This window comes from Temnothorax americanus, unplaced genomic scaffold, assembly GCF_048541705.1.
Source record: "Temnothorax americanus isolate GAGA-0224 unplaced genomic scaffold, ASM4854170v1 Scaffold73, whole genome shotgun sequence".
Classification (NCBI taxonomy): Eukaryota; Metazoa; Arthropoda; class Insecta; order Hymenoptera; family Formicidae; genus Temnothorax; species Temnothorax americanus.
Genome location: NW_027509796.1, coordinates 623,437 through 645,736, shown reverse-complemented (window position 1 = coordinate 645,736; position 22,300 = coordinate 623,437). Strand labels below are relative to the sequence as shown.

At 38.0% G+C, this 22,300-nt stretch overlaps 1 protein-coding gene and 2 long non-coding RNA genes across 3 annotated transcripts in view; 2 read left to right on the top strand and 1 right to left on the bottom strand.

Annotated features, from left to right (window-relative positions):
- Nucleotides 1-272: 272 nt before the first annotated feature.
- LOC143906549 (uncharacterized) overlaps nucleotides 273-22,300 on the bottom strand; it is a 52,536-nt gene continuing 30,508 nt past the window's right edge. The window contains exons 2-3 of the long non-coding RNA XR_013259565.1: nucleotides 4,981-5,290; nucleotides 273-592 (exon numbers count right to left, since the gene is read on the bottom strand). This is a non-coding gene — a long non-coding RNA (uncharacterized LOC143906549). The remainder of the gene's footprint in view (nucleotides 593-4,980; nucleotides 5,291-22,300) is intronic.
- On the top strand, nucleotides 703-4,268 carry LOC143906548 (uncharacterized). The gene is made up of 2 exons (XM_077422693.1): nucleotides 703-2,648; nucleotides 2,980-4,268. Exons 1-2 carry the CDS (start codon nucleotides 1,706-1,708, stop codon nucleotides 3,081-3,083), a joined length of 1,047 nt encoding a protein of 348 aa, XP_077278819.1. The 5' UTR covers nucleotides 703-1,705; the 3' UTR covers nucleotides 3,084-4,268.
- LOC143906566 (uncharacterized) lies at nucleotides 14,472-15,738 on the top strand. Its single transcript, XR_013259568.1, has 3 exons — nucleotides 14,472-14,667; nucleotides 14,802-15,055; nucleotides 15,225-15,738. It is a non-coding gene; the product is annotated as an uncharacterized LOC143906566 (long non-coding RNA).

The following is a 22,300-nucleotide window of genomic DNA, read 5'->3' as shown; positions in this document are numbered from 1 at the left end:
GTCGCTTTAACTCGCGACCCAGCGTACGGATCGCGTTGGTTTTTCCACGATACCTTTTCTCGGACCTTCGTCGTGCGAACCACGTCGAAGATTGTGTGTGGCTCGACCGCCGTATACTTTTTCGCGCGTCACCGCGATTCATGCACGAAAACAAACTAAAATTCTCTGCGGCCGGGCCGTGTGCCTTTCAGCCCATAAGACAACGAAAATAATGACATTCGGATCGGGGAACTTACACTTATTTACTATCCTTATTCTCTACATGGAGCCGCTGCTCCTCGAGCCTCGTCGCAAACTTAATCTTAATCGCGCCGGACGGACCTTCAAAATTAAGATCAAATTGATCAACTTATGTTACCTCTAACCCCTCTTACTCCGCGAATCTAATCGGGTAACACCATATTTCTCCGGGTCAGGATTCCCTGTCGTGGTCCGTCCTCGGGACGCTTCGGAGGGCTGGCCTTAGACCGGGGCATCTTCTTCGTGCTCTGCTGCTTCCTCCCTCGCCGATGTGCCCTCGACCTCCTAGTGACGTTATCCCCTCTCGCCAGTCCTCGTCGCACGCACCACCTCCATCGCTATTGCCGACGGACTGGAGACGCGGCGCGTGCGGTCGCAAGAAAAGCAATTATTTATTTCATTATATTTATTTTAAGTAATAGGTTTCTTCAATAGAGAATATTATTTTAATAATAGCTTTAAGATATACTTAGCACAAATCTTAGAAAAGCTCATAATTTTGTGCTCAAAACAAGAATTCATTCTTCTTTTAAGAATATTATATACTTCTCTTCAGTAGACTGTATATAGTAAGTAATCCGAATTCTTGTATTAATTAAATATTCTTATTTGAAGTGTACTAGACTTGCTAATATCTATAGAATATGTTTTGAGTAAATGTGAGGCTTGCGATGACTTTATGGTAGATTTGCGGATATATGAACTTATCAAATATTTAAAACAAGTAATATTTACTTGCGGATAGTATATATTTTTCTGTGTGTATGTTTACATACGACGACACGTGATTTCTTTGTTTTCACCGGTTTTCATCCCATTTTCGTGTGAAAACTCGAGCAGCAAAGACGTAACGTTTCATTCCAAGGCATTTTTCAGTGTTTTAACATTTAACAGTGTAACGTGATTTCATTTTTCAAAAAAGTGATAATGGAAAAAGGTTTGTACGACTTGAAATCTCAATTATTGTAATGATAAAAATGGTCAAAGTGTGTATAAATGAAATTTGTGATGACAATATTACTTCACATTCCAGACAAGCATAATGATGAGAGCAGTCCCGAATTGACAGATTCAGAAAAAAAGAATAGCACAAGCTCTGAAGAAGATTTGGAAGGTACAATTTTTAATCCATTATAAGCAAAGGTGTGCACGTGCACTTGTATAGAATCAAAATTTGATTTAATATTATTTGGGTGACAGTATACACATTTATATCAAGTTTACATATTTTTTTGCTATGCCATTAAAAATATTCCTAACATTATATAATATAAAATCATATTATGATTGTTAATTACATTTTTGAGTTAAACTATGTGAAAATTGTGATTTCTCGTGATTGTGTTACGTATTGCGTGCATAGCCTTATTTTATCATTTATTTCGACGCATATGCTCTTACATATGCTTCAGAATTCGAGCCACAAGGAAACAAAAATTCACGGAAGCGTAAGAGGCAACCACACATGCATAAAAAATTCATTGCAAAAGAAAATGTGGAACGTGGCCGAGAACATACCACCAAAAAAGGGAAAATTATTCCAGAAAAAAGATTCATTCCGCAAAGTATTTGCAAATGTAAAACTTACTGCTCAACAAAAATTGATATTGCTCGCCAACAAGAAATATTTTCGACTTACTATGAACAATCAAACAAAAGTCAAAAAACATTGCTGATCCGTGCATCGATTAAGAAGACACCAACTACATCTAAAAGAGATCCCTTTTTGCCGATTATTCCAAGAAAGAGTAGAGAATTCAATTACAAATATTTCTTAACAGACAGCAATGGCATTGAACAAGAAGTATGTAGATCATTCATGCTGGGATGCTACCAGATCACTGCATCTTCAATGAATCGAGCAGTAAAAGCGAATCGGACTAGCGAGACACTTAAACAGGGTGTTCGGAATTTTATCAACCGATTTCCAAAGTATGAATCACATTATGGTAGATCAGATTCCGAGAAGAAATACTTAAATTCAAATTTAAATTTGGCAATAATGTACAGAATGTACAAAGACGACTGTGAAGTCACGAACGCAGACTTTGTATCCGAGCATATGTTTCGAGACATTTTCAACTATGAATTTAATTTGAGTTTTAAAAAACGACACACGGACACATGTAAAACCTGCGATACGATAAAAGTGAACTTAAACAACAAAGATCTGCCGAACGAAGAAAGAGTAAAATTCGAAAATATGCAAGAAGAACACGACGATTTGAGGAAAAAAATTCACGCAGAGTTCAAACGCGACGTTGAAAATGCAGATGAAGATACGATCGTTCTAACGTTCGATTTGCAGAAAGTACTGGAAACACCGTCAGTGACAACTGGTATCGCATTCTACAAGCGCCAACTTGCTACTTACAATCTATGTATTGTTAATGAGATTTCAAATCAAGGTACGTGTGTATTTTAGCATGTATAATGAAATCCAATTGTGTTATTGTATGGAGAAAAATTCTGACCTCGGATTCGGAATGAGCGGGTCTTTTTACCCCTGTACGTTCCGCCCACCGCGAAATCTCGCTTACTTCATCCATTTTTTATCAATTTTGTGTTCATTTATTGCAAAAATAGAAATTTTAGAATTTTTCAATTATGACCTCGGATCGGATTCAGCGAGTCCTTGTATCCTTTTAATCAAGTACAATAAAAAAAACACATTTGGATTTTCATAAATATTATTGACTAAAGAAGCAAAGTTAATAATAATTTCCCCTGTCATTTCAGCATACATGTACATGTGGTCCGAAGGTGTTGCTGCTATAGGGGAGGGCAAGAAATGGCGTCTTGCTTGTGAAAGCATTTCCAAAACCACGTTCCGGAAAATGTAAAACACGTCATCCTGTACTCGGATTCATGCGGAGGCCAGAATCGGAACATAAAAATTACGCTTCTCTTAAAACATTATTTGGCAAACAGCTCAATTAATTTAATTGAGGAGAAGTTCTTACTGTCTGGTCACAGCTATAATAGCTGCGACCGAAATTTCGGATTAATAGAAAAGGAACGCAAACGGCACGAAACTGTCAACACCCCGGACCACTGGATTGACATTATTAAGAATACCAAAAAAAAGCAACCATTTTTTGAAGTTAAAAAAATGCAATCGACTGATTTCTTTTCATCACAGGATTTACAAAAGCTTATTGTAAATCGAAAACAAGACGTAGATCACAACAAAATAAATTGGATGAAAATTAGAACGATCAAACTCGACCAAGAGCAGCCGTTTCATATATTTATGACATTTGATGACGAGATACTGCGCGATGTTGACATTAGCAAGAAGAAATGTACAGAAGAGAAATTTAAAGAAGCGGATCTTTCGCTTTTGTATCCCAATGGAAGACCAATTACGAAACAGAAGTACAACGATTTGATGCAGCTTATCCAATTTATCGATCCAAAATACAAAGCTTTTTATCAAACACTGAGGGTAGAAAATTCGTCTAAAGATTTTGACTTAGCGAGCGGTGATAGTGACGCAGAGTGAAACCTTAGCTTCAAGTAAAATTATGGACCTGAATGAATGTAGTGAGATTATAGAAATGTACCGAAAAGACATATGTAAAAGTTAAAACAATGTTTAAAATACATGTTTATTTTTTATGTTTATTAAAAATATAATGATAAAAAAATACTGCCAATTTTCTAATTTATCCTACCCAACATTTGGTTCAAAATCATAAATAAACAATAATTAACCTGTACTTTTAATCCAAATTCATCGTCTTAATTTGGAAAAAATTATGCAAATTGTAGTTTTAAAAGCATTTTTGAATTATTTCTTTTTTTTGAATTTGGATATAAATGTTTAAAAAACACGAAAAATCCGAGTAATATTGAATTTATTTTTCCACGCGGACGGGAACCGAGTTCATTTCTCAAAGCAGGCAAAAATCAGGTTGCTTTTCATCATAGGCAAAAACGCGTCGTTTTCTGCGCGGGCAAAATCGAGTTAATTTTTCTGCGCGGGCAAAAACGAGTTTTCTGTGCAGGCAAAAATGACTCTAGTTTTCTTCGCGGGCAAAAACGACTTATGTATTTGAGGCGTTTTTGCTCGGAGCTATTCTGTGATTCGTTTTTGCCCGGAACCTCAAGCAATTCGTTTTTGCGCGGAAACATTTCTAACTCACTTTTGCTCGGACCTTGCAGATAGGTCATTTTTACTCTCAGCCTGTCAATTAAAGGTAAACAATTACAATTTTATCGTGACGTGTTTGACTATCCTATGCCCTCACACAAGGTTAGTATAAAGTACGTCCGTAAAAGAAATATCATAAAAACATATTGTGTCCAAAATATAGAAACAAAGTGCATTTACACACGATTCAATGACAAAAAAGTAATTATAACATTACTGCATTTGTAAGGTACTTTATGTAATGTGTATGTAAGTAAAATATAAAAAGCATTTAAAAGCATTTAAAAGCATTTTAAAAGCATTTTTAAAAACATTTTTTAATACTAGTAGTATGGCATGAGAAATATATATACACGTATACTCTGTCCAACGAGAGACTGCTGTTAGGTCGAACGAAAACTCGTCCGTCTCGCGCAGGTCTCCCCCCACGGAACGTCTGTTTACGTTTACGATACGCCACGCTCTGGGAACTTTACCCCCACTTTGCTCGCCTATGCGCAGAACCAACGCAGTTGGTCGAACTCTCGTTGGACAGAGTATAAAAACGATTATATATAATCATTATAAAATCTATTATTATTTACCTTAAGTTGCATATACTTCCTGCATATACGAAAAAGCCTGATATATTCGGTGACATCAGTAGCGTCGATATCGAGTTTCCCGACGACGGCGGCTCGGTCAGGCGCAGCTCCTCGAAGATCTCGATCATCACGAACGTGGTATATATGATGTCGTTCTTGCTGTAACTAGACAGCATGTTGCAGGGCACGGTGGCGTTCAAGTAGATCGTCGCCACACCCTGGGCTCACAGTCCTGGCCCTCAAATTTCGGGAAATGGTAAAGTATCAGAATAATGTAATTATAATTGGAAGGTAGCATTGTGAGAAAAGCCTGAAAAAAATATTATGTTACAGGTATCAAAAAATTGCATTTACAAACAGTGAAATAACAAAAAAGTAATTATAACATTACTACATTTGTAAAGTAATATTTCACATTAATTGGTATGTAAAACTTAATAAAATACGGAAAGTTGTACTTTATTATAAGTTTTGTTTTTCTTTATATGTAATATAATTACATGTATGTGTGTGTGTACTGTGTTTAAAGTTAAAGCATGGACTGAATGTTACCGACCGAGGAGAGGTATAGTAACGAGCGGACTCGTGATACCATCGCGAGCGGATAGTAACGGCGGGAGGCGCAATTTGCTGGCTTGAGGATAGACGCGCGGACGTTGTGGATTCGAATCGGTCACTTAAGCCTGATCATACACCGGAAATAAGTTGGCGCTGCAAGTTCATATTTTTTAATTTACTATAGCTCAAACGATTGCTCCCTAATTTCTCCCTCAGAATCTACGATTGCTCCCCTTTTAAGATTATTATTTTTTGAGATATTTAATAAAAACGAAAAATTTCTAATTTTTATTGAAAAACATTTATAATAACTCTATGCAACTTTATAGGGCATAGAACAATTGCTTCTTCATTGCTCCTTATTGCTCCATCATAATTTTAATGATTTATTGTATTTTTATTAAAAAAATAACAAATTAAACATTTCAGTATCGGCCGCCTATTGTAACTATGGCTTGGCAGCGCATGCGCATGCTACCATAACTATGCGCATGCGCGATGGTATCTGTTAGAGCTTTTACGGATACCATAGCGCATGCGCGTATGGCTTCTGCTTTCTGCTCATGGCTCCTGTAATTTTATGTGCTTCCATCTTAACTATTTCTCGCTTCGCTTTATTGGGATTTTTAATTGCTCCATTCGTATAATTAATTTTGTATGATATTTTAGCAGAGAACTGTTTATTTTCTTGGAAAAATACATTTCTCACAGTCTTCTGCAAGTATATCCAACATAAAACGATTGCTTCTTAATTGCCCACCTGTCAGCATTGTACATGAGCCCTTATTGACGTTAGGCTTAGTTTCCACGCGTCGCGTCATCTGTCGTTAAAGCCTCTTGCACAATGCCAGGCAACAGGCAATAGGAACAGGGAATAGAAATCAGAAATCATGTATAAATGAAGAATAAACAGTGACACAGGCAATAGACACAGAGTTTCCGTCACGTTGGAAATTCTGTGCCTATTGCCTGTTGCCAACCAATCATAGCATTCGAATTTTTTAACGTTGTAATTAACGATTTTTTGGTTATTTCTTGTTTCTATTGCCTGTTGTCTGGCATTGTGCAAGGGGCTTAACCAATCTAAACATCCCATTACAAATAATGTAATAAAATAAGATGTTTTGATTGGTCGCGTTAGGCCCGGTCTACAATGGATGTCGGAAGTCGGAGTCGTAAGAAATTGACCAATCACAATCTATTATTCTCCTTGCGGCCGAAAAATAATGAATGGTCAATTGATTGGTCAATTTCTTACGACTCCGACTTCCGACATCCATTGTAGACCGGGCCTTATCCGTCGCGACCAATCAAAACATCCCATTTTGATCCCGTCACAAGTAATGTAATAAAATGGGATGTGTTGATTGGTTAACTTGTGATGACGCGACGCGTGACGCGCTCAGTGATAACTCGGCCTTAGGGCCCATCTACAATGACTACAATAGGTGTTTTAAGCCCTAAGGGTGCCTCCCCATGCAAGACGGAATCGCAGAAAATGGAATCTTGGAATCATTCTGATTGGTTAATCCCATAAGGCTATTGGTTAGCCTCCGTAAAAGCTCTAACAGATACCATCACGCATGCGCATAGTTATGGTAGCATGCGCATGCGCTGCCGAGCCATAGTTACAATAGGCGGCCGATACTGAAATGTTTAATTTGATATTTTTTCAATAAAAATGCAATAAATCATTAAAATTATGATGGAGCAATAAGGAGCAATAAAGAAGCAATCATTCTATGCCCTATAAAGTTGCATAGAGTTATTATAAATATGTTTTTCAATAAAAATTAGAAATTTGTCGTTTTTATTAAATATCTCAAAAAATAATAATCTTAAAAGGGGAGCAATTGTCGATTCTGAGGGAGCAATTAGGGAGCAATCGTTTGAGCTATAGTAAATTAAAAAATATGAACTTGCAGCGCCAACTTATTTCCGGTTGATCATACTGATATATATGTTGATATCTAATATTTTATTATGGAAAAATATAAGTTAATGAATTCTCTCTCTCTCTCTCTCTCTCTCTCTCTCTCTCTCTCTCTCTCTCTCTCTCTCTCTCTCTGTAATTGAATGTTTACTGCGAATATATAAATGTACTACCGGCAATATATGCAGCCTAGTGCTGGGTCTGTACCGCAGTCGAAGCTCTGGCTGCAGTACACACCCAGCATTGGACTGCATATGTAGCCCAATGCTGAGTGTGTATGCTTGTGTATGCGTGTGTATGCTTGCCGATAGTGCTAATCGCAGTTATCATTCAATCACAAAATTCATAAACTTGTATTTTTTCATAATAAAATATTCATTATTAATAAATATATCAATAGAGTACATATGTGATTATAATATATTATACTGTAATGTTGTTCGTTTGGATAATTTATCGTTTCTTTTGATAATTATCATTCACCGGTATTCACGAAGGAATTTACAGGACGACCTCGACAACGTGACGCGGGTTTTATGATTCCGCTTATTACGTAGGAAAACGAGGGTGGTGTTGAGGGGAAAAGAAGACAAGGATGGCTAACGTTAATTTAATATGTATTTCACTTTTACATCTCCACGAAGTCCATTGCACGGACTTACGAATTACGAATCGATACGCCGGGATACGATTACAAAGGCACGAGCCCTCCGACGCACGTCCGATCTCCTCGGAGACTTCCTCAGAACTTTCTCGAAGCTTCTCGTTTACACGACTCGTTTCGACTCGACTCGTCTGAACACGTTCGGACTTGTACGACCGTTACACATTTCGCGTAAACAACTTTCGTCATCGCCAACCGACCAATCACATACACTCTCCAATCACGCGTTGGCGGCGGTGGCCAGTACCTCTAGCCATCGTAGCAATAACCGCTCCGCTCGCGTGAGACATGTGGGGCCACCTATCGGGTGGACCTCTTTCGATTTCTTACAGATCGGCCCGCCTGGCATGACATTCGACCCGAATGTAATCTGGTTTTCAACATAACTTAAATGTAACTTATTCATTAATATTACAATACTTTGAACAATGTAACTCGAACTTAAATAAAATAACTTTACTCAATTAATTTGGTATTAATAACACAGAATGTTATAGGCACGTTCGGCCATTCACAAAATAAACTAAATTTAAATTTATACATTAATAGGAATGTCTTCAACGCTTGACTGACTGACAGGTTTAACCGTTTTAATCCACGGCTTCAGGCGATCTGGTGACAAGATCGAATTATAAGGACGGGATGTGATGTCGAAACCGGGAATACTCTCCACTACGTATCGATTTTTATTCAAAGCCTTCGCAATTCTATAAGGACCTTTATACGAAGGTTTTAACTTTCTATCCTCTCCAGTTTTAACAACCGTGTCGCGAATCATTACCAGATCACCTGCGTTATATTCCGTAGGCTTTTTGTGTATTTTATCATAATATGCTTTATTATAATTCTTTATGCCTTCAGTAGAGTCTACCGCTGCTTCGCGAACCAAATCACGATAAGCTTCGAAATTAAATTCAACCTTCGCCAACTGATTGAGACGCTCTACTAACTTAGCATCCACGTGATCACGTTGGTCATAACCTAAAAGTAGTTTTGAGGGGGAACTTTTCAGAGAAGAATGAAATGTGTTATTTATCACATATTGAACTGTACTTAAGTAATCTTTCCATCTACGTGGTTTTTCGACCAGCTTTCTTAGTGATGATTTTAAAAATTTGTTCACCCTCTCAACTATACCGTTCGCCCAGGGGGCCGCTACCGCTATTTTGCGATGCTTAATATTATTGGAACTTAAGAACTCGGTAAACTCGTGCGACGTAAAAGCAGTTCCTCTATCAGATACTATTTCGTTCGGGTTACCGAACATATGAAACAGATTGTTAAATTGCTTGACTACCTCCTTCGAATTGGTGGTTTTAACCGAGAACAACCAAGTGAATCGTGTGTACGCGTCAACGACTAACAGGACATGCTTAAACCCGCCTACCGATTCCACCAAAGGACCATAATGGTCGGTGTGCAATATTTGAAAAGGAGCTGAAGGAGAATCCGTAATCTGCATCTCACCTTTGCGTGAATTTACCGATGTGTTTGACATTAAACATACTAGACAGTCTTCAACATAATCACGAACCTTTTTGCGCACTGACGGGAACCAATAACTCCGCAGTGAGCCATGTTATCGTGATATACGCGTATAACATTATTGATCATGGAATCTGGGACTACGAATCGGGGTTTGTCTTCACCCTTTCGATAAATTAATCCTTCGATAAGCTCGAACTTATCGTTCTCTTTAAACTCCAATTCTTCGGCGATACTTTTTAACTTGACATCCGTTAATTGCTTGTACTCTAGCTCTCTTTCGATGGGCATCGAATCGACGTATGCCACGATACGGCTTAGAGCATCTACATGCGCCATTTTTTCTCCCGCGCGATGGATGATCTTAAAATTATAATCCTGAATACGTAAAGTCCAACGAGCAATTCTTGGGTTTAGATGAGCCTTATTTACGGCATAAACCAATACTTGACAATCGGTCACGATTGTGAATTGCAATCCATAAAGATAAATATGAAATCTTTCGATTGATTTCACTATAGCTAACATCTCGAGCTCAAAACTAATGTAGTTGGCTTCAGCCTTGTTTGTCGCTTGACTAAAGTAAGCCACGGGAGCGAAAACACCGTCATTCTGCTTTTGCAGTAGAATCGCGGCAATTGCTATATGACTCGCATCGGTATGCAATTGCGTCTCCGCATTTAAGTCGTACAGTCTTAAAACCGGGTAGGAGACTAAATCTTTTTTCAAAGATTCAAAAGCTTGCCTACAATTTTCATCGAAAATGAATTTATTTGACTTGCGCAACAAATTAGTTAAAGACTTCGCCTTACTCGCATAGTTCTAAATAAATCTTCTAAAATAATTTGTCAAGTCCAAGAATCGCTGAACATCTAACACTTTCCTTGGAACGGGAAACTTATGAATCACGTTCGTATGCCTTTCGCTAATTGTTATCCCGTTAGCTGACACCATATATCCTAAGAATTCAACCTTTAATTTCAAAAACTGGCATTTGTCAATGTTGATCTCGAAATGGTAACGTTTAAGCTCTGAGCACCCGTTTAATAATTTCTAAATTTTCGTCAACCGTATCGGTAGGTATAAGGATGTCATCCATGTATAGTATAATCTTTCGTAATCAAATCAAGGTTGCCAAGTCAGGGAGATTTCTTACTCGTCCGAAAAACTCAGCTCCCGATTCGCTAAATCCGAAAGGCAAACGTACGTATTCGTACTGACCGTCATATGTCGCGAACGAAAAATATTTCGTGTCATCCGGATAGATTTCCACTTGGTGGTAACCATCCTTCAGATCTATCAACGTGTACACAGATTTTTTTCCGATATCTACCAAACAATTCTCGATTACGGGGAACGGGCACTTTCGCTTGTGCACTCGAGCGTTTAGCGGCCGAAAATCTACGCATAAACGCCATTTACCATTTTTTTTCTAACTAGCACGGTTCTCGCGCAGTAAGAAGAAGAACTGGGTTTGATTATTCCCCTCCGCAGAAGGTCGTCGGTTATTTCTCTCGTTTGCTCTCGCTCTTTCCACGACACACGTCTGGGCGAGTACGCGTATACTGACTCGTCCTTGAGCGCAACTCTAACTAAATATTTTTCTCCAGAAGGGGGTATCTCTGCCGACTCTACTTCCTCGAATACCGAAATTAATCGTTGTTTAACCCCGTCGTCGAAATCCGTCTCGATAGAAGATAATTTTTCCTCTAACTTCTCAGGCGGTTCGGGGATTACATCCGCAAACGCTATCTCATTGAATAACCGCAATTTATTCTCTGGATTATCGGAAGTTGGATTATACATTATTTTTATCTTATGTTTCTTTATAAAATCCATACCAATTATTAAATCCATTGTTAAGCAATCGTTAAATAGAACATTCAATTCTATTGAAGCTGAGAATTCCGGTAACGGAGATAAAATTAACTCGGATGAAACGGTTTTGCTTATTTGTATTGGCGAGTTATTTAACGCTTTGTACGTATGGTGAGAATTTGTCGCGTTATCGGACGATTCGAAATATTTCTTATAAATGGACGGTCGGACGAAAGAAATCGGGCTACCTGTACATTCACGAGAGTTACTAAATCGGATTTCACCTTATTCAACGCGATAACCTTAATCCGGAAATCGTCGAGCTCGAGCCTCCGGTCCTGTTCTGCTACGCAGGCCACCGTCGTCGGTTCCGTGGACTGTGCCGCCGTTGTGGGCGACGCCGTTGTGTCGGCAATGTCGACTGCCGAAACCGTGGTAGAAGAGGCGGCCGGTGCGACCGACTGAGACTGCTCCTTGCGCTTTAGCTTGAAGCAATCCTCTCGTACGTGCCCCTTGGTTTTGCAATAGGCACAAAACTTGTCCTTATTTACCGGCACTGAATTGGGGCTCACTGACACTTTAGGCTGATTGTCTTTTTTCGCCGCGAAGTCCTTTCCTTTCTGCGGCTTACTCATCACATTTTTCTTCGGCATGCATGAAGACGTGATGCGATGCATTTGATCGAGGAATTGATCGATGTCCGTTGAATCTAACGCTGTCGCCGTTCCTCTCATTGCCATGTTCGCTATGCCGTCAATTATTAACTGGATCTTGTCGGTATCCGGCAACGTGACACTTTGCATCAGATCGATTTTATCCATGGCATAATCCATAAAGGATTCCTTCGGGAAATTCCATTGCCGTTCTTCGATCTTTCTCATCTGCACGTACATCGGCGTTCTTCTCTTGAACCTGCGAGTAATGGCTTCCTTGAAGACTATATATGATCGATTGACAACCCCTGTGCCGTGTTCAAACCACCGTTGTGCGTTGCCGCCTAATTTGCTTGTGGCGGCTAAGAGCGCAATCTCATGCGTGACGCCATGAGTCCGCACCACATTCTCCACTTTGTTGAGCCATATAGTGACATCTTCGTCCTCAGTGCCGTTGAATTTCGACAACTGAGACGCTAACAGCGTAACTGCCTGTGCTGGCGCTACTGATGACACGATCGTGCGATTCGTGTGGGCCGACGTTAACGACGGTTCCTGTGCGGGGCTTCTCGGAGTCGCATTTATCATGGACATTATTTGCTTCATCATCTCCCGATTCTGCCTCGACTGTTCTAACATCAAGGAGCAGAATTGTGAAAAATCGGAAGGTTCCGCCGCATTCCCCGCCGCAGCAGAAGCAGACCCTGTTTCATTCGTTTGATTTCCGAAATCTTGAAGCGGCCCATTATTTTCGAGGTGCGATACTATAGCCTTGAGGCATTGCTGCCGATCCTCCGATGCCATTAAGCCATACGTCCGGGCTTCTTCTTGGAGTTCTCCCAACGAGAGTTGTTCCAAACAAAATCGAATATCCTTATTCATTGTTCGTTTTCTTCTGCGCGTTCTAAGCACACTAAGATCACGTGACGGGAGCGTGATGAGATCGTGACGAGAGCGCGACCACGCGATCGAAACTCACGTATATTTGAACGTTATTCTTCACACAACATTTATCTCTGCGACGGTGAAACGGAAACGAGAGTATTATATGCACAGACCTCTCGGTAGAAGGTACTAAAGTATCGTCAGGACACTTCGAGGGTAGAAGACACTGGGATACCGTGGCGGACGCCAACTCTCGAACCGTCTATTGTGACGCGAGCACAAATGACCACACTCACGGTTAATGTTAATCCCACTTTTGAACTGTAATGTTGTTTGTTTGGATAATTTATCGTTTCTTTTGATAATTATCATTCACCGGTATTCACGAAGGAATTTGCAGGACGATCTCGACAACGTGACGCGGTTTTTATGATTCCGCTTATTACAAAGGAAAACGAGGGTGGTGTTGAGGGGAAAAGAAGACAAGGATGGCTAACGTTAATTTAATATGTATTTCACTTTTACATCTCCGCGAAGTCCATTGCACGGACTTACGAATTACAAATCGATACGCCGGGATACGATTACAAAGGCACGAGCCCTCCGACGCACGTCCGATCTCCTCGGAGACTTCCTCAGAACTCTCTCGAAGCTTCTCGCTTACACGACTCGTTTCGACTCGACTCGTCTGAACACGTTCGGACTTGTACGACCGTTACACATTTCGCGTAAACAACTTTCGTCATCGCCAACCGACCAATCACATACACTCTCCAATCACGCGTTGGCGGCGGTGGCCAGTACCTCTAGCCATCGTAGCAACCGCTCCGCTCGCGTGAGACATGTGGGGCCACCTATCGGGTGGACCTCTTTCGATTTCTTACAATACATAAAGAATTGAACAAAAAATAATACATAAAGCATAATTTTTTGTATTTTATTAAGTTTTACATACTAATTAATATTATTATTGATAACCAATATATTGTTATAGAAAAATATAAGTTTTCAAATTTTGTCATTGAATGTTTTTATTGAGATTATATACTATCGGCAATATTTGTATATTTACCCCAGGGCTAGGCCTGTACCGCAGCCAAACTTCGGCTGCGATACAGATCCAGCATTGAGGTGCATATATTGCCGATAGTAAATGCTACAAATGCTTTGCAGCGTTCTTCTTCTCCTTCTTTCTTCATTGAAAAAAAAGAGAAGAGGAATGATTCGAAGCATTTGTAGCGTCAAGTGGACCGCAGCCTTAGAAAAACAATTGAAGATTCGAGACAATCGAGACGCGGCTCATCGCGTGAGGTGGATCGGCGGGTGGGGTGGAGGAGGCTGTTTCGTAGTGTACGGTGTCTCCTTCAGCCGCGTCGCCCGTGTGTCGAATAAGGTCAGGTTAGTTACAAACAATTTATTATTATTTGACAAGCATATTGGATACCGAAATTATGTTACTTATGATTTTATACTATTCAAGTAGAAAAGACAGCGATCGAGTCAAAAGATGTACAGCAAACGCGTACCTACCACTCACGCGACTATTAGACAGAAAAGAAATTTGCGTGATTAATGGCACCGATGAATTGCCGAAAGAGCAGATTGAAGAAATACTGCAGCAGCATAGCGCAAAAATTGTTCAAAATCCAATGAATACAACTTTCTGCGTGATAGTAAGCAATGATAAAACGGTAGGATATATATATACATATATATATATATATATATATATATATACAATATATGTGCTACGTACGTTCTCGCGCAACTCAAGCTTGAATACACGCAATAGTTATCGAACTAATAGAACAAATTCCTATTTCAGATACGAGGGAAAGAAGTAATAAACAGTGGAAAATACGATGTTGTAACTTTGGATTGGTTTAAACGTGTCACCAATCAATCTGACTTGGCCTTGTTAGACGATTTTTTACCATGGGAATTATTGTGTAGCCGGGATATTACTAGACACAAAATTGCAGAAAACTATGATAAATATTACGATAATTTTTTGTTGACGCAGATGAGGAAAGTTTGAAGCGTTCATTCGGCAAAATAACGAAACTAAATATTTCCGAGGTAAATAAATAAAAAATATATATAAATAAATAATAAATAAAAAAAAAATAAATAAATAATAATAAATATATATAATATAATATATATAAATATATAATAATAAATATAAATATATATAAATTATTGCACTAATCTAATTGTGCAAATTATTTTGCATGCGGACAATCAGCTTACCAGTGAGCAAGAAAAAGAAATGGACAAGGAATTATTCAAGAGTACATCGCCTTATTCGCTATTTAGAGATATAATTGGATTCTTCGAAAATCAATCGTGTTGTGCTAAATTTAAATTTCGTTTTATGTCAGGTACAGTTAAAGACACTATTGATAATTCCGTTACGCATATTTTTGTAGAAGACACAAGTGAGACAAGCACTATTGTGAGAAACGTGAAAGCACGTGAGCAAACGTGTATAAAAATTGTTAAATGTAAATGGATCGAGGAATGTTTCCGAAACAGTAAAATATGTGAAATTACAGATTACCTGATTGATTATTAAATTCATTGTTCGCATATTTTAATCCAATTTTGGCTCAGTTATTATTGAGAAACTTAAATTTATATGAATATATGAGCTACATTATTTTTGAGAGCATTGTAGACATCATAATCATTAAAATAATAAAAATATGTCTTTCTCGGTAACAGCAGCATTTGATTATGTATTCTCCGAATAATATAACATGTTTAAAATTAATTTGTTCTTATGTTTATGTTGATTTTAATTAAACCATCTCTTTCTCTCTCGTTAACATAAAAAAGTACTATTATATATATTGAGTCAGAAATTATTTATATATAATTATATTAAGTTTGGATGATAACAAAAAAAATAATAAGTAATGTAGTAGATTATTGACGAGAAGGGCTAAACATATCAATAGAATAAGTGTAGTAAAATGCCATTGAAAATGATATCCACTTAAGTTAAATATAAAATAAAACTTATGTTATTTAAAACTTATATTAAAGATATATGTATGTATATTTTGCTAGTTGTTTAATTATAAATATACCCTATTAATACCCTATTATTAGATTAATAAGATTTTTTTTATATTTTTATAATAGCATAAGCGTGTAATAAATATATGAATATTGCGTAATGATTATTGCGATTATATATGTATCATATAATATATGCATCCCAGTAATGGGCCTGTACCGCAGTCAAAGGTTAGCCTGTACTGGCTCACGTCCGTATTTTGTAACGGCCCGTTATAGGCCCGACTTTTAAACCAGTACTGGGACAAGATTGGTTGCCAACTCTTGGCCGCCGATACTGGGCCAATGTTGGGCCAGTTAAACAACATCGGCAATTTCTACGTGGGACACCCGCTTTTTATAAATTATATATATTCTTATGCACACACATGTGCGTGTATATATATATATATATATATATATATATATATATATATATGGGGCATTCTCCGTGAAATCAGACACCCCCTCTGTCCAAAAATTGGAGTCACCTAAAAAATTCTTTCGGGGCTCATTTTATAGCTACACATATGTAGTTTTAGTAGAGCTGCGGCCTTTTGAAAAATCAACATGGCGGACCCCAATATGGTGGCTGAAGCCTGCGGGTAACGAGGTACGACAGATGAAATCGTTACTTGGAAGTTATAGACTGTCATAGAAAAATGTGTTAATGTGTTTATTTAGTAGTTAGCATTGAATCCATGGAAAAAATAAATTTTTAGTTTGTCCAAAACCAATATGGCGGCCAAATTATCCGTGAAATGCTAAAAAATAACTATTTTGTTCTTTAAAACGTACAAACTGCGTTCAATTTTCATGAAAATTTATATCATGATACATTTTAAGATATTGATCATAAATTAACAATTGGGACGTCGTATTTGAATATAACGAAACCCAATATGGCGGCTGTATATTCCAAAAATGTTAAAAACGAATGACGTCGATATTCAAATCATACAAACTCTTTCCAGTTACACATTTTGTTGCTTGCGATTTGTTAAGTGTTCCTAGGTAATTGTGAGGTGCAGAATCCAAGTATACCGTCAGATTTGTGGTCTATCAGATCTAGTTTACGAGATACGGCATATATGCCTTAGTATCTGAATAAGTCCATAAACCGATAAAAAATCATCTCATTTGTTAACTTAAGTACATTTCTGGTTACACTGGTCGACAAAATATGAACTTTTTCTCTATTTTGACATTGAATAAGTAAGTGAAGGCAAGACAGGTAGTTTTTCGAGCCAGTGAAGTCAAGAGAGAGAGACTGTCCAGCCAGTGAAGGCAGGAGAGACAGATTGTCCGGCCAGTGAAGGCAGGAGAGACAGACTGTCCGGCCAGTGAAGGCAGGAGAGACAGATTGTCCGGCCAGTGAAGGCAGGAGAAATAGATTGTCCGGCCAGTGAAGGCAGGAGAAACAGATTGTCCGGCCAGTGAAGGCAAGAGAGACAGACTGTCCAGCCAGTGAAGGCAGGAGAGACAGATTGTCCGGCCAGTGAAGGCAGGAGAGACAGACTGTCCGGCCAGTGAAGGCAGGAGAGACAGATTGTCCGGCCAGTGAAGGCAGGAGAAATAGATTGTCTGGCCAGTGAAGGCAGGAGAAACAGATTGTCCGGCCAGTGAAGGCAAGAGAGACAGACTGTCCAGCCAGTGAAGGCAGGAGAGACAGATTGTCCGGCCAGTGAAGGCAGGAGAGACAGACTGTCCGGCCAGTGAAGGCAGGAGAGACAGATTGTCCGGCCAGTGAAGGCAGGAGAAATAGATTGTCCGGCCAGTGAAGGCAGGAGAAACAGATTGTCCGGCCAGTGAAGGCAAGAGAGACAGACTGTCCAGCCAGTGAAGGCAGGAGAGACAGATTGTCCGGCCAGTGAAGGCAGGAGAGACAGACTGTCCGGCCAGTGAAGGCAGGAGAGACAGATTGTCCGGCCAGTGAAGGCAGGAGAGACAGATTGTCCGGCCAGTGAAGGCAGGAGAAATAGATTGTCCGGCCAGTGAAGGCAAGAGAGACAGATTGTCCGGCCAGTGAAGGCAAGAGAGACAGATTGTCCGGCCAGTGAAGGCAGGAGAGACAGACTGTCCGGCCAGTGAAGGCAGGAGAGACAGATTGTCCGGCCAGTGAAGGCAGGAGAGACAGATTGTCCGGCCAGTGAAGGCAGGAGAGACAGATTGTCCGAATTTTTAATATCTTAATGAGAGACTAGCGACGAGAAAATACTGCAGCGCTCAATTAAGTAATAAATAACACAAGTTTGTAAGTTTGAAAAAACGATCACTGTTTTAATCTGTTTTTTCAATATCTAGCGGCCATATATTTGATCAACCACGTTCAAATTTTGTTACCGCAATAACGAAATCATAGTCAAAAATAAAAAAATAATGAAAATTCTTAAAAATTTGAAAAAGTAAAAAAAAAGCAATTAAAAAATACCGTAACACTCAAATTAATAAAATTAGAACGAGTCTGTATGATTTGAATATCGACGTCATTATTTTTTAACATTTTTCGAATATACAGCCGCCATATTGGGTTTCGTTATATTCAAATACGACGTCCCAATTGTTAATTTATGATCAACATCTTAAAATGTATCATGATATAAATTTTCATGAAAATTGAACGCAGTTTGTACGTTTTAAAGAACGAAATAGTTATTTTTTAGCATTTCACGGATAATTTGGCCGCCATATTGGTTTTGGACAAACTAAAAATTTATTTTGTCCATGGATTGAATGCTAACTACTAAATAAACACATTAACAAATTTTTCTATGACAGTCTATAACTTCCAAGTAACGATTTCATCTGTCGTACCTCGTTACCCGCAGACTTCGGCCACCATATTGGGGTCCGCCATGTTGATTTTTCAAAAGGCCGCAGCTCCACTAAAACTACATATGTGTAGCTATAAAATGAGCCCCGAAAGAATTTTTTAGGTGACTCCAATTTTTGGACAGAGGGGGTGTCTGATTTCACGGAAAATGCCCCATATATATATATATGCGTATATATATAGGTCCGGAAGTATGTTCCGGGACTTTTATTTTTGATATCGGTATATTCCGGGACATTTGGCAGTTTCCAGGACAGTCCTTATATATATATATAATGAGGCTCACAGTAGAGCAATAAGCTCAGGCAAAGAACAGGACTGGGAATTTTTCAAGAATGAAAGAAATGCAGTAGTTAAACTTATTAGGGCAAAAAAAAAGAATATTATGAGAATATGATAGATAATAATAGGAGTGATCCTACAAAAATGTGGAAAACTTTGAAAGAATTAATTAAAGGTGAGCAAAGGGGTTCAGAGAACATCGATAATGTAGATTTTGAAATATTAGAAGACATAGAAGAATGCAATATAGCTGATAAATTTAATATATATTATGTAAAAAGTTAGCAACATTGTGCAATCTATTAGTAATAAGGGGATAGAAGGCACAGGTAGGAGACCTATTTATGTAATCGAGAATAAGGGAATTATGGAAAATTTTGAACCAATTAGTGCAAGTGATCTGGAACAAATTGTTAGGAAACTACCACGAAAGAACGGAACAGAGGAAGGGATAAATAGTGATATACTGAAAATGGTGCTACCTGTGATAAAAGATGAGTTTGTAGGGGTAATAAATGATTCGCTTAGGACAGGTAAATTTCCAGAAGGATGGAAAACATCCACGATAATACCGATACCAAAAGTAAACAAACCAAAAAAAGCGAGCGAGTATAGACCGATCAATATGTTACCGATATATGAAAAAGTATTAGAGTTAGTTGTAAAAAAACAATTGGAAAAATTTCTAGAAGACAATGAAATAATAACCGAATACCAATCGGGATTTAGGAAACAGCAGTCGTGTGAGACAGCAATTCGAAGTTTTATCGAGGAATGGAAGTTGATAATTGAGGAGAAAAAAATGGTGGGGGTGTTATTCCTGGATCTTAGGAGAGCGTTTGAGACAATAGATAGGGTAAGATTAGTGGAAAAATTATATCAGTATGGAATAAGAGGAGTGGTACTGGAATGGATAATATCGTATTTATGTAATAGAAAGCAACAAGTTAGATTCAATGATATATGTTCTAAAATAATTGAGACAGTATATGGCGTGCCACAGGGATCAGTATTAGGACCTCTATTGTTTATTTTATATATAAATGATATAGTTAAAATCTGTCCGGAGGGAAGTATATTTAGATTATTTGCAGATGACACGACCGCAAGTGTAACAGGAGAAAGTTGTGAGGAATTAGAAATAAAACTAAATATGGTGCTCGGTATACTTGAAGAATGGATGAATGTAAATATGTTAAAAATGAATGCAGATAAGACCAAATATATGATAGTTAGAAGTATAAGGAAAGAAATAAAAACAGACATAATAGTAAAAAGTTTGGATGGAACTATAATTGAGCGTGTCGAGATAGCGAAACATCTGGGTGTAATGATCGATAGTAAACTCCGTTGGGAGAATCACTGTGATTATATGTTAAAGAAAATAGGGAAAAAAGTGAGTTTTCTGAATAGAATAGGAAATGATATATCGGCGTACACTAGATGTACTGTGTATAAGTCTATCATAGCGCCTCACTTTGAATATTGCGCAACGATGTTAATAGGCATGGGTGAGACGCAACTGAATCGACTGCAAGTGGCACAAAACCGTGCCATGAGAGTCATACTGCAATGTTCGCGATATACAAAGGTAGAATTGATGCTGCAAACCCTTAAGTTTATGAATGTAAGACAGAGGCTAATGTACAATGTATGTATTTTTATTTTTAAGATAGTAAGAGGCATAATGCCAAAACATTTAAGTAATAGGATAGAAATAGTAGGAGATGTGAGTGGACGGCAAACGAGGCAGACTGAGAATATTAGAATTCAATATCGCAGGACGAGAAGCGCACAGAAAAGTATATTTTATGAAGGTTTAAACATGTATAACGCCCTGCCGATAAAAATTAAGCAATGCGAAAGAATTGAACCTTTCAAACGTAGGTTAAGAGAATATATTGTACCTCATGTAGAGGAATTAATTTAACGATGTTTTATGTAAAAAATAGCCGAGAAGGCTAATAAAACTCAATCAATCAATCTCTCTCTCTCTCTCTCTCTCTCTCTTTCCAAAAGTAGATAAAGCCAAGAAGGCGAGTGAATTTAGGCCTATTAATGTGTTACCTATATTTAAGAAAGTGCTAGAATTAGTAGTAAAAGAGCAAATTGAATTATATTTAGAAAATAATAGTATTATAACTGAACATCAATCGGGCTTTAGAAAACACTATTCATGTGAAACAGCGATACAAACTGTTATAGACGAATGGAAACTGATAGTTAGTGAAGGGAGAATGGTGGGGGTAATTTTCATGGATCTGAAGCGAGCGTTTGAAACAGTAGATAGGGAAAGATTACTAGGAAAATTATATCAATATGGAATCAGAGGTAAGGTTCTTGAATGGTTTAATTCATATCTAACGAATAGAACTCAGAAGGTGAGATTTAATAATAAATGGTCAAAATTAATGGCAACGGAATATGGAGTTCCACAGGGATCTGTATTGGGACCTTTGTTATTTATACTTTACATAAATGATATAATCAAAGTCTGTCCAGAAAAGTGTAAGATAAAAATGTTTGCCGATGATACTTTAATATATGTAGAGGGAGAAAGTAGCGCAGAACTAAAAAGGAAAATCAATTCGATGTTTGTTATAGTAGAGAGAGAGAGAGAGAGAGAGAGAGAGAGAGAGAGAGAGAGAGAGAGAGAGAGAAAAGTGGATGAATATAAATAAGTTAAAAATGAATGCAGGGAAAACGAAATATATGATAATTAGAAGTGTAAGAAAAGAGCTAAGAGGTAATATTATGTTGACATGCTTAGATGGAACTGAGATAGAGCGTGTCGAAATGATGAAATACCTAGGTATAATGATTGACGATAGGCTTAGATTTAGAGATCACTGTGATTATATGCTAAAGAAAATAGGAAAAAAAACGAGTTTTCTTAATGGAATAGGTAGTTATATATCGGCTTATACCAGATGCACGATATATAAGACAATCATAGCTCCTCATTTTGAGTATTGTGCAACGTTATTAATTGACATGAGTGAAACGGAGCTAACCAGGCTGCAAAAAGCGCAAAATCGAGCTATGAGAGTCATACTGCAATGCAATAGATATACCAAAGTGGAGCATATGCTGCAAGCGCTGCAGTTTATGTCCATAAGACAGAGGCTATATTATAATGTGTGTAC